This window comes from Carcharodon carcharias, chromosome 27 (assembly GCF_017639515.1).
Source record: "Carcharodon carcharias isolate sCarCar2 chromosome 27, sCarCar2.pri, whole genome shotgun sequence".
In the NCBI taxonomy this organism is placed as follows: domain Eukaryota; kingdom Metazoa; phylum Chordata; class Chondrichthyes; order Lamniformes; family Lamnidae; genus Carcharodon; species Carcharodon carcharias.
This window is the reverse complement of record NC_054493.1, coordinates 14,242,903-14,254,913: the sequence shown is the minus strand read 5'-3', so window position 1 is coordinate 14,254,913 and position 12,011 is coordinate 14,242,903. Positions and strand designations below refer to the sequence as shown.

Here is a 12,011-nt window from a genome sequence, read left to right as displayed (position 1 = left end):
GACCGAATGCGGATCCAGAGCCCAAATTAAAACCGGTCAATATTTTCCATCTGAGACACGAATATGAAACTGTGAATGTTATCCCAGTCCGCAGCGCGACTACCCGGTTTCTCCCTTTGGCTCTAGTCTCTCACCTGCGCAGTGTCAGCTCACACATGGAGTATCTATAAATGGAGGAAATAAGGACAATGGGTCAGGGAGCGTCAATAAATGGAGGAAAATGGCGATGGGTTAGGGAGCTTCTGTTAATAGAGAAATAATAGTGATGGGTCAGGGATAATCTGTAAATGGAGGAAAATGGTAAAAGTTAGGGCACATCTGTAATTGAGGAAAATTTGTAATGGTCAGGGAGCCCCTATAAATGGAGGAATAATGGGATGGATAAGAGAGCATGTAAACATGCAGCAGTAATGGCAATGGTTAGAGAGTCTTAAAATGAATGAAAAGTAGCAATAGGTCAAGGCGTGTCTATAAATAGAGGAAAAATAGCGCTAGGCCAAGGAGTGCCTATAAATGGAGAAATATTGGCATTGGCTCAGGGAAAGTCTGTAAACGGAGGATAATGGTGATGGGTCAGGGAGTGTCTATAAATGGAGGAAAATGGTGTTGGGTCATGGAGCACATATAAATGAAGGAATAATGACGGTGGGTCATGGAGCATTTATAAGTGTTGGGTCAGGAGTGTCTATAAGTGGAGCAATATTGGTGTTGGGTTAGGGAGTGTCTATAAATGGAGAAATATTGGTGTTGAGTCAGGGACTAAATGGAGGAATAATGGTAATGGGTCATGGAGTATCCCTGCTGATGAGACTCATAGAATCATAGAATGGTCGCAGCACAGAAGGAGGCAATTCTGCCCATCATGTCTGCCCTGGTTCCCTGCAAGATCAATTTACTTAATCCCAGTTCCCTGACTTTTCCCTGTAGCTCTGCATTTTGTTTTCCTTTTCAGTTAATGATCCAATTCCCTTTCGAATGCCATGACTGAATCTGGCTCTGCTGCAATTTCAGGTAGTTCACTCCAGATCCTAATCACTCGCTGCATGAAAAGGTTTTTTCTCATGTTGCCATTGCTTCTTTGGCCAACTGCCTTAAATCTGGAACAAAAACAGAAATACCTGGAAAAACTCAGCAGGTCTGGCAGCATTGGCGGAGAAGAGCAAAGTTGACGTTTCGAGTCCTCATGATCCTTCAACAGAACTAAGTAGAAATAGGAAAGGGGTGAAATATAAACTGGTTTAAGGGGGGGAAGAAGGGGGGTGGTTGTTGGGACAAGCAAGCAGTGATAGGAGGAGATAACCAAAAGATGTCACAGACAAAAGAACAAAGAGGTGTTGAAGGTGGTGATATTATCTAAAAGAATGTGCTAATTAAGACTGGTGAGCAGGGCAAGCAAGGTAGCTCTAGTGGGGGTGGGGTGAAATAAACCAAAGGTGGAATACATTTAAAAATAATGGAAATAGGTGGGAAAAGAAAAATCTATATAAATTATTGGAAAAAACAAAAGGGGGGGGGAAGAAACGGAAAGGGGGTGGGGATGGAGGAGGGAGTTCAAGATCGAAAGTTGTTGAACTCAATATTCAGTCCGGAAGGCTGTAAAGTGCCTAGTCAGAAGATGACATGCTGTTCCTCCAATTTGCGTTGAGCTTCACTGGAACAATGCAACAAGCCAAGGACAGACATGTGGGCAAGGGAGCAGGATGGAGTGTTAAAATGGCAAGTGACAGGATAATGCTTGCGAACAGACCACAGGTGTTCTGCAAAGCAGTCACCCAGTCTGCATTTGGTCTCTCTAATGTAGAGGAAACCACATTGGGAGCAACGAATGCAGTGGACGTAGTTGTGGGAAAGGCAAGTGAAATGCTGCTTCACTTGAAAGGAGTGTTTGGGACCTTGGACGGTGAGGAGAGTGGAAGTGAAGGGGCAGGTGTTGCATATTTTGCGTTTGCATGGGGAGGTGCCGTAGGTGGGAGTTGCGGAGTAGGGGGTGATGGAAGAGTGGACCAGGGTGTCTCGGAGGGAATGATCCTTACGGAATGCCGCCGGGGTGGGTGGGGGGGTGAAGGGAAGGTAGTGGCATCATGCTGGAGTTGACGGAAATGGCGGAGGATGATCCTTTGAATGCAGAGGCTGGTGGGGTGATAAGTGAGGACAAGGGGGGCCCTGTCAGTTTCTGGGAGGGAGGAGAAGGCGTGAGGGCGGATGCGCGGGAGATGGGCCGGACGTGGTTGAGGGCCTGTCAACTATTGTGGGTGGAAAACTTCGGTTAAGGAAGAAGGAGGACATGTCAGAGGAACTGTTTTTGAAGGTAGCATCATTAGAACAGATGCAACGGAGGCGAAGGAACTGAGAGAATGGGATGGAGTCCTTACAGGAAGCGGGGTGTGAGGAGCTGTAGTCGAGGTAGCTGTGGGAGTCGGTAGGCTTGTAATGGATATTGGTGGACAGTCTATCACCAGAAATTGAGACAGAGAGGTCAAGGAAGGGAAGGGAAGTGTCAGAGATGGACCATGTGAAAATGATGGAGATTGGAAGCAAAATTAATAAATTTTTCCAGGTCCCGACAAGAGCATGAAGCAGTACCGAAGTAATCATCAATGTACCAGAGAAAGAGTTGTGGGAGGGGGTCGGAGTAGGTCTGGAACAAGGAATGTTCCACCTACCCCATAAAGAGACAAGCATAGCTGGGGACCATTCGGGTACCCATAGCCACACCTTTTATTTGGAGGAAGTGAGAGGAGTTTAAGGAGAAATTGTGCAGTGTGAGAACGTTCAGCCTCAGAGGAGAGTAGTGGTGGATGGGGATTGTTTGGTCCTCTGTTCGAGGAAGAAGCTGAGAGCCCTCAGTCCATCCTGGTGGGGGATGGAGGTGTAGAGGGATTGGGCATCCATGGTGAAGAGGAAGCGGTTGGAGCCAGGGAACTGGAAATTGTTGATGTGACGTAAGGTGTCAGAGGAATCACGGATGTAGGTGGGAAGGGACTGGACAAGGGGAGAGAGAAGGGAGTCAAGATAGTGACAAATGAGTTCCGTGGGGCAGGAATAGGCTGACATGATAGGTCTGCCGGGACAGACCTGTTTGTGGATTTTGGGTAGGACGTAGATGCGGGCCGTCCGAGGTTGGCTGACTATCAGGTTGGAAGCTGTGGAAGGAAAATCTCCAGAGGAGATGAGGTCAGTGACAGTCCTGGAAACAATGGCTTGATGTTCAGTGGTGGGGTCATGGTCCAGGGAGAGGCAGGAGGAGGTGTCTGCAAGCTGATGCTCAGCCTCCACGAGGTAGATGTCAGTGCGCCAGACAACAACAGCACCACCCTTGTCAGCGGGTTTGATGACAATGTTAGGGTTGGACCTGAGAGAACGGAGTGTAGTAAGTTCAGAGAGAGACAGGTTAGAACGGGTGAGAGGAGCAGAGAAATTGAGACGACTAATGTCACGCCCACAGTTCGCAATGAAAAGATCAAGAAAATCCAGAGGGAGGGGTCCAGGTATTGGATGTGCGTAAAAGGATCCATTGAACGGGGAGATGACTCCTGCCCAAAGAAGTGAGCCCGGAGGCAAAGGCGGCGGAAGAAGAGTTCAGCATTATGCCGAGCCCGAAATTCATTGAGATGAGGGCGTAAGGGTATGAAACTAAGTCCTTTGCTGAGCACTGAACGTTCAGCATCGGAGAGGGGAAGGTCAGGGGGTATAGTGAATACACGGCCGGGGCTGGTATTGGAAGATGGGGTGGGGACGGAGGGACAGGCAGGGGTGGAGGGTCCTGGGTGGGTGTTGGTGTCGATGAGTTGTTGGAGCTTGTGTTCCTTAGCACTTGAGAGAAAAAGAAAAAGTTTCTTGTTGCGGGGTCGGATGAGACGAAGAATAAAATAAAACTGGGGGCACGTGCAGCTTTGAAAAAGGGTGCGGCGGTGCTGCTGGAGGGAGAGGTCGAGTGTGTTCACATGGCGGCGCATGGCACTGAGTGTGGATCTCAGAATGTGACGGGAACAGCAATCCGAGAAACGTTTTATGTCCCGGAGATACCTGTAATCCTGGGTGGGTTCGAAACATGAGGGATGGAATTTCAGTTGAAATCCACTCGGGTTAAGCCGGAGACGGAGACAGTCACTGAGAAAAGAAATATGGCTGTGAAAGCGGGTTTTAGTAAACACCTTGTCAAACACCAGGAGAGAAATGGAAAGCAATGAAGGTGAACAAGGCAAAAGAGAGATTCGAAAATCCTGATGGAGAGTAGAACAAAACTTCTTCAAGGTAGGCATTTCTTGAAGAGAAGTGGCAGTCAATTAAACACAGAGAAAAAAACAAAAAACTGCGGATGCTGGAAATCCAAAACAAAAACAGAAATACCTGGAAAAACTCAGCAGGTCTGGCAGCATTGTTGGAGAAGAGCAAAGTTGATGTTTCGAGTCCTCATGACCCTTCAACAGAACTAAGTAGAAATAGGAAAGGGGTGAAATATAAGCTGGTTTAAGGGAGGTGGTGGTGGGGGGGTGGTTTGCGGTTGTTAGGACAAGCAAGCAGTGATTGGAGGAGATAACCAAAAGATGTCACAGACAAAAGAACAAAGAGGTGTTGAAGGTGGTGATATTATCTAAAAGAATGTGCTAATTAAGAGTGGAGAGCAGGACAAGCAAGGTAGCTCTAGTGGGGGTGGGGTGAAATAAACCATGGGTGAAATACATTTAAAAATAATGGAAATAGGTGGGAAATGAAAAATCTATATAAATTATTGGAAAAAACAAAAGGGAGGGGGAAGAAATGGAAAGGGGGATGGGGATGGGGATGGAGGAGGGAGTTCAAGATCAAAAGTTGTTGAACTCAATGTTCAGTCCGGAAGGCTGTAAAGTGCCTAGTTGGAAGATGACATCTTTTGGTTATCTCCTAATATTACTGCTTGCTAGTTCCAACAACCCCCCCACCACCTTTTTCCCCCTCCACCCCACCTTAAACCAGCTTATATTTCACCCCTTTCCTATTTCTACTTAGTTCTGTTGAAGGGTCATGAGGACTCGAAACGTCAACTTTGCTCTTCTCCGCCGATGCTGCCAGACCTGCTGAGTTTTTCCAGGTATTTCTGTTTCTGTTTTGGATTTCCAGCATCCGCAGTTTTTTGTCTTTATGCCTTAAATCTGGGCCTCTTGTTCTTGATCCTTTCACCAATGGGATCAGTTTCTCCATATCTACTCAGTCCTGATCTCTCATGATTTTGAATACCTCCACAAAATCTCCTTTCAACCTTTTCTTTTCTAAGGAGAGCAACCCCAACTTGTTCAATCTCTCTACATAACTGAAGTTCCTCATCTCTGGAACCATTCTTGGGAGTCTTTTCTGGACCGTCTCGAATACCTTCACACCCATTTTAAAGTATGGTGCCCTGAGCTGAAACTAGTGTTCTCTACTAGTTGATCATAACTTCCTTGCTTTTGTATTCTATTTCCCTGATTATAAAACCCAGGATCCTGTATACTTGATGGACTGCGCTCTCAACCTGTCCTGACACTTTCGATGATTTGTGTGCATATACTCCCAGGAGCCTTCTCTCCACAAGCACCCCTTTAGATTTGTACCCTTTATTTTACATTGTCCATCTGCCTTCTTCCTACCAAAATGAGTCTCTTAATATTATTCTGCATTTAATTTTCATCTGCCACGTGTTTACCCATTCAACCAATCTATGTCATTTTGAAGCTTAACACTATCCTCCTCAAAGTTCACATTGTTTTGGGTCACATTTTGAAATTGTGCCCTGTACACCAAAGTCTAAGTTTTAATATATATCAGGAAGAGCAGGGCTCCGAACATTGATCTTTGGAGAAACTCCATGATAAACCTTTCTCCAGTCCGAAAAACAGCCCTGCACCACTAATCTCTGCTTCCTGTCACTCAGCCAATTTCATATCCATTTTCTGACGGCCTTTTTTATTCCATAAGCTCTAACTTTGCCCACAAGTATATTCTGTACCCCTTTATCAAATGCCTTTTGGAAGTCCATGTACACCACATCAAAGGCATTGCCCTCAGCTTTCCTCTCTGTTACCTAGTCAAAAAAGTTATGAAATATCTTTCCAGATGCAGACTTTGGCATCTGTTTTAAAACTGAAATTGATTTGGAGGTCTGTATTTTTGATTATTTATCGGTAACTTAGAGTTTTTAGTGCTATGTTCTGTCATCTGTGAGAGGTTCCATGTCTCTGGGGCTGGTGTGGCTCCTTTACTGTAGATCTGAATCCATGTCCACCCATTGATCTATTTCACCTCTCCCCTCCCTGATCACCTCTCTGCCGTTGTCTGCCTTCCTCTATCTAATAATAGGTGTATTTTAGTTATGTTCAGTATTTTACTGTTGATTCAGCCGACTGTGCCCAAATGAGGTTTCCACTGCTGCCCATCCCCTGACCATGTGCTTCTGGCTTTCCAGCTTGATCATCCCACAGTACCTTTCAGAGTCAGGAATTAGTTTTCCTGCGCGATCGTCCATTTCTCTTCCACTTCTGAGCTTATATTGACCATGAGATTCGGCATCATTTTTATTCCCCATAATTAATTCTGCACATCCTGAAACATTAACTCCGCTGCTTCGCAAATACTGCCTGACCTGCTGAGTATTTCAAGCATTTCCCTCTATTTATTTCAGATTACCAGAACCAGCAGTATTTTGTGATATTTTACTACAGTTGTTGCTCACAGAATTGAGTCCAGAAAGACAGGTGGAACAAACAAGAGCTGGTTTGTAGCAGGATGGGCATTGGTGACAGAAATTCATCCCTGACCTCTAGTGCAGGTCTTTTTTCAAAGGGTCATTGAATGGTTATAATACAGATGGAGGCTATTCAACCCGTCCTGCCTGTGCTGGCTCTCTGCAAGAGCAAATCAGCTAGTCCCATTATCCTGCCCTTTCACTAACAAGACCAGCGACAGAGATAAAAAAAAACTGCGGATGCTGGAAATCCAAAACAAAAACAGAATTACCTGGAAAAACTCAGCAGGTCTGGCAGCATCGACGGAGATGAAGGGTCATGAGGACTCGAAACGTCAACTCTTTTCTTCTCCGCCGATGCTGCCAGACCTGCTGAGTTTTTCCAGGTAATTCTGTTTTTGACCAGCAACAGATATTACCAATCTCCAGTTTCCTCTGGAGAAGATGATGCTTGAACTTCTTGAACCGCTGCAGTCCATGTGGGTGAAGATGCTCCCACAATTCTGTTGCTAAAGAGGTACAGATTTTTTTTTACCAGTGATGTTAAAGGAACAGCGACATGTTTCCTAACCAACAACAACAATATGTATTTATATCACGTCTTTCATGTAATTGAACCTTCCAATGTGTGTTCACAGGAGAATAAAAAGTATAAAGAGATGTTAGGACAGGTGACCAATAGCTTGGTCAAAGAGGTAGGTTTTAAAAAGCATCTCAAAGGGTTGTGAGGCTGGGGGAGATCACAGATCACAGGAGGGGCGAGATAATGGAGCGATTTGAAACAAGGATGAGAAACTTAAAATTTAGCTGCTTCTTAACCCAGAGCCTTTGTAGGTCAGCGAGCACAGGGTGATTGGTGAACATGACCTGGTGTAACTGAGCACACGAACAGCGGAGCTTTGGATGACCGGCCGGGAGTGCATTAGGATAGTTAAGTCTCGAGGTACAAAGGAATGGATGATGGTTTTTGCAGCAGATAAATTGCGACTAGGGTGAGGGTTGGGCAATATTACTGAGGTGGAAATAGGTGATCATGATGATGATGCAGATATGTGGTTTGAAACTCAGTTTGGGGTGAAAGATAACATCGAGATTGTGAATAGTCTGGTTCAGCCTCAAACAGTTGCAATGGAGAAAGATAGAGTCAGTGACTAGGGAGTGGAGCAGGGACTGAAGCTAATGGCTTCAGATTTTCCAGGGTTTACATGAAAGACATTTCTCTTCATCCAGTACTGAATGTCAGACAAATCAGGGTGATGTGTGACTTGGAGGGGAACTTGGATGTTCACATACACCTGCTAACCTGGTCCTTCTAGGTGGTGGAGGTTGAGGGTTTGGAAAAGTCTGTCAAAGTTCTGGTCAAGCTGTAAATGTATAAAATCTCTCTCCTGCACCCACTGCCTCTCCCATGTCTCTCTCTCTCTCCTTGCATAGAAGCCAGAGTATTGTGTATGCCAGGTGGCAGGTTCCCTTACCTGAAGAATGTTAGTGAACCAGTTGGGTTTTTGCGACAGTCCAGCAGCTCTCATGGTCACTTTATCTTCATGCCAGTTTCACAACTTACCAGATTCATTCAGCTCACGTTCACAACTTGCCTCTATGATTTTTGTGGGCTCTCTTTCTCACTCACTTTTTTCTTTCCAATCAAATTGACAGGCTATTAGAAGGGGAGGATTTGCAGTCATGCCACTAACCAAACATCACATCAGGATCTGACAGAGTGAACCAATTTATAATATCATCAGATTTTGAACATGGAAGGAGAAAGCACCGTTCACAGTGGGGAGAAACCATATACGTGTTCTGTGTGTGGACAAGGCTCCAACCAAACATCTGGCCTATCAAAACATAAATGCAGTCACAATGGAAAAAAGCCGTGGAAATGTGGGGACTGTGGGAAGGGATTCACTCATTCATCTACCCTGCTGATACACCAGCGAGTTCACACTGGGAAGAAAACATTCACCTGCTCCGTATGTGGAAAAGATTTCTATCGGTCATCAAATCTGTTGGCACACCAGCAGCTTCACACTGGGGAGAGGCCATTCACGTGCTCCGAGTGTGGGAAGAGGTTCACTCAGTCATCCAATCTGAGGACACACCAACGAGTTCACAGTGGGGAGAAACCATTTACTTGCTCTGAGTGTGGGAAAGGATTCATTCAGTCGTCCTACCTAATTGCTCACCAGAAAGTTCACACTGGGGAGAAACCATTCACCTGCTCCGAGTGTGGGAAAGGATTCGCTCAGTCATCCTACATGATGATACACCAACGTTTTCACTCTGGGGAGAAGCCATTCACCTGCACCGAGTGTGGGAAGCGATTCACTACCTCATCCAACCTGCTGTTACACCAACGAGTTCACACTGACGAGAGACCTTTTAATTGCCTAGACTGTGGAAAGTGCTTTAAAAGTTCTGGGGAACTGATGACCCATCAACGTGTTCACACTGACGAGAGACCATTCAGGTGCTCTCACTGTGGGACTGGGTTCAGGAAATCATCTCAACTCATTGTACACCAGCGAGTTCACAATGGGGATAAACCGTTTACCTGCACCGAGTGTGCGAAGGGATTTGCTGAGTTAGCTACCCTGCTGAAGCACCAACGAGTTCACACTGGGGAGAGACCATTCACCTGCCCCAACTGTGGGAAGGGATTCACTCAATCATCCAACTTGCTGAGACACCAGCGAGTTCACACTGGGGAGAGACCATTCACCTGCTTCGAGTGTGGGAAGGGATTCACTCAATCATCCCACCTACTGACACACCAGCGAGTTCACGAGTAACTACTATTATTTTGTTTACCTGTTAACCACATTCAGGACTGAACCATGTTCATTGGGATCTGTTTTCTTCCTTCTAAAAAGGAAGATTGTTGTGGTTATTGGAGTCCAATCATCTCAGCCCCAGGACATAGCTGCAGGAGGTCTTCAGGGGAATGTCCAAGGCTGAACTATGTTCACTTGCTTCATCAATGACCTTCTGTCCATCATGAAGTCAGAAGTGGGGTTGTTCAATGATGATGTCTTGCATCAAGAATTCAGGGAGTTAGGCAGCGGACTAAAAAGCAAGACGTCTTGGGTTGTAATCTCTGGATTCCTTCCAGTGCCACAAGCTAGTGAGCTAAGAAATAGGAGAATCGCGCAGATGAATACGTGGCTTAAGAGTTGATGCAGGAGGGAGAGTTTTAGATTCCTGGATCACTGGGACCGTTTCCAGGGAAGGTGGGACCTGTACAAGCAGGACGGTCCACATCTGAACAAGAGCGGGACTAACATCCTTGCGGGTGAGTTTGCCAGTGCTGTTGGGAGGAGTTTAAACTAATTCGGCAGGGGGAGGGGACACAGAATGTTAGCAGAATAGGGACACATTATAATACAGTCAAACAATCAAGTCAGAGGGAGTTCAGCTGCATTAAGTTTCAAGGGAGTAAGGCAAGGCTGGATGGCCTCTACTTTAATGCCAGGAGTATTACAGGTAAAACGGATGAGTGAAGGGTGAGGATTTGCACATGGAATTGTGATATAGTAGCCATCACTGAGACGTGGTTGAGGAAGGAGCAGGATTGGCAGCTCAACATTCTGGGATATAGAATCTTCAGGCGAGACAGGGGAGGGGGTGAAAGAGGAGGAGTCATTGCATTATTAGTTAAGGAGTCAGTTACTGCAGTAAGGAGAGATGACATCTTGGAGGGGGCATCGAATGAAACTTTGTGGGTAGAGCTTAGGAATCAAAAAGGGGCAGCCACATTGTTAGGTGTTTATTATAGACCCCCAGATAGTCAGCGGGAAATTGAGGAGCAAATATGTGCACAATTTGTGGAGGTGTGTAAAAACAATAACAATAGGGTAATTATATTAGGTGATTTCAACTTTCCCAACATTAATTGGGATAGACATGGTGTTAAGGGCTTGGATGGAGTGGATTTCTTGAAATGTGTACAGGAGAACTTTTTAGGTCAACATATAGAGGGTCCAACAAGGGACGGCACGGTGCTGGACCTAATTCTGGGGAATGAAGCCGGACAGATGGCTGAGGTGGTGCTGTGGGAGCATTTTAGTGATAGCGACCACAACATGGTACAATTTGAGTTTGTTATGGACAAAGAAATCGACAAGTTGCAAAAAAATGTTTTAGATTGGGGGAGAGTGGATTTTAGTAAAATAAGACAGGATCTGGCCAAGGTAGACTGGGAACAGTTACTTGTGGGGAAATCAGAGGATCAGTTGGGGGGCGTTCAGAAAGGAAATGGGGAGGGTACAGGCTCAACATGTTCACTCTAGGGTGATAGGAAGGAGTAACAAGCCCAGAGAACCATGGATGACCAGAGATATTCAGGTTACGTTGAGAAGGAAACGTGAGGCTTTTAGAAGGTACAAAGGAAGCAAATCAGCAGAGGCATGAGTGGAGTACAGAAAGTGCGGGGTGGAGCTTAAGAAAGCAATTAGGAGAGCAAAGAGCGGATATGAGAAAACTCTGGCTGGTAAAAATAGGTAAAATCCCAAGATATTCAAAAAGCATATAAATGGGAAAAGGATAACCAGGGAAAGAGTAAGGCCCATTAGGGACCAAGGGGGCAATCTATGGGTGGAGCCAGAGGACATCGCTAGAGTACTGAACCAAAACTTCCCATCTGTCTTCACCCAAGAGAATGAGGATGAAGGTATGGAACTCGGGGAGAGAGACTGCGAGGTTCTTGAGCAAATTGATATAGGGTGTGATAAGGTATTGGAGATGTTGGCAGGCTTAAAAGTGGACATATATCCAGGTCCAGATGATTTGTGTCCCAGACTGCTGAAGGAGGCAAGGGAGGTGATCACAGGGGCTGTGAGCCAAATTTTTCATTCCTCTTTGGCCATGGGAGAGGTGCCAGGGTACTGGAGAACAGCGAATGTGGTTCCGCTATATAAGAAGGGTTGTAGAGATAAGCTAGGGAACTACAGGCCAGTGAGTCTCACGTCAGTGGTTGGGAAACTGTTGGAGAAAATTCTGAATGAGAGAATCTATCTCCACTTGGGGAGGCAAGGCTTGATCAGGGATAGTCAGCATGGCTTTGTTAGAGGGAGGTCATGCCTAACAAATTTGAATGAATTTTTTGAGGAGGTGACCAGGTGTGTCGATGAGGGTAGTGCAGTTGACGTAGTTTATATGGATTTCAGCAAAGCCTTTGACAAGGTCCCACATGGGAGACTTATAAAGAAGGCAAATGCACATGGGATACAGGGTAATTTGATAAGGTGATTCAAAATTGGCTTATTTGTAGGAGACAGAGGGTGATGACAGAAGGATGCTTTAGTGACTGCAA

The 12,011-nt window shown here is 45.7% G+C and overlaps 1 protein-coding gene across 1 annotated transcript; it reads left to right on the top strand.

Annotated features, from left to right (window-relative positions):
- Positions 1–8,469: 8,469 nt before the first annotated feature.
- On the top strand, positions 8,470–9,492 carry LOC121270446 (zinc finger and SCAN domain-containing protein 2-like; the record flags this gene model as incomplete). Its single annotated transcript, XM_041175781.1, has 1 exon — positions 8,470–9,492. A coding segment is annotated over one exon (1,023 nt), but the record flags the coding sequence as incomplete, so codon positions are not given.
- Positions 9,493–12,011: the final 2,519 nt, after the last annotated feature.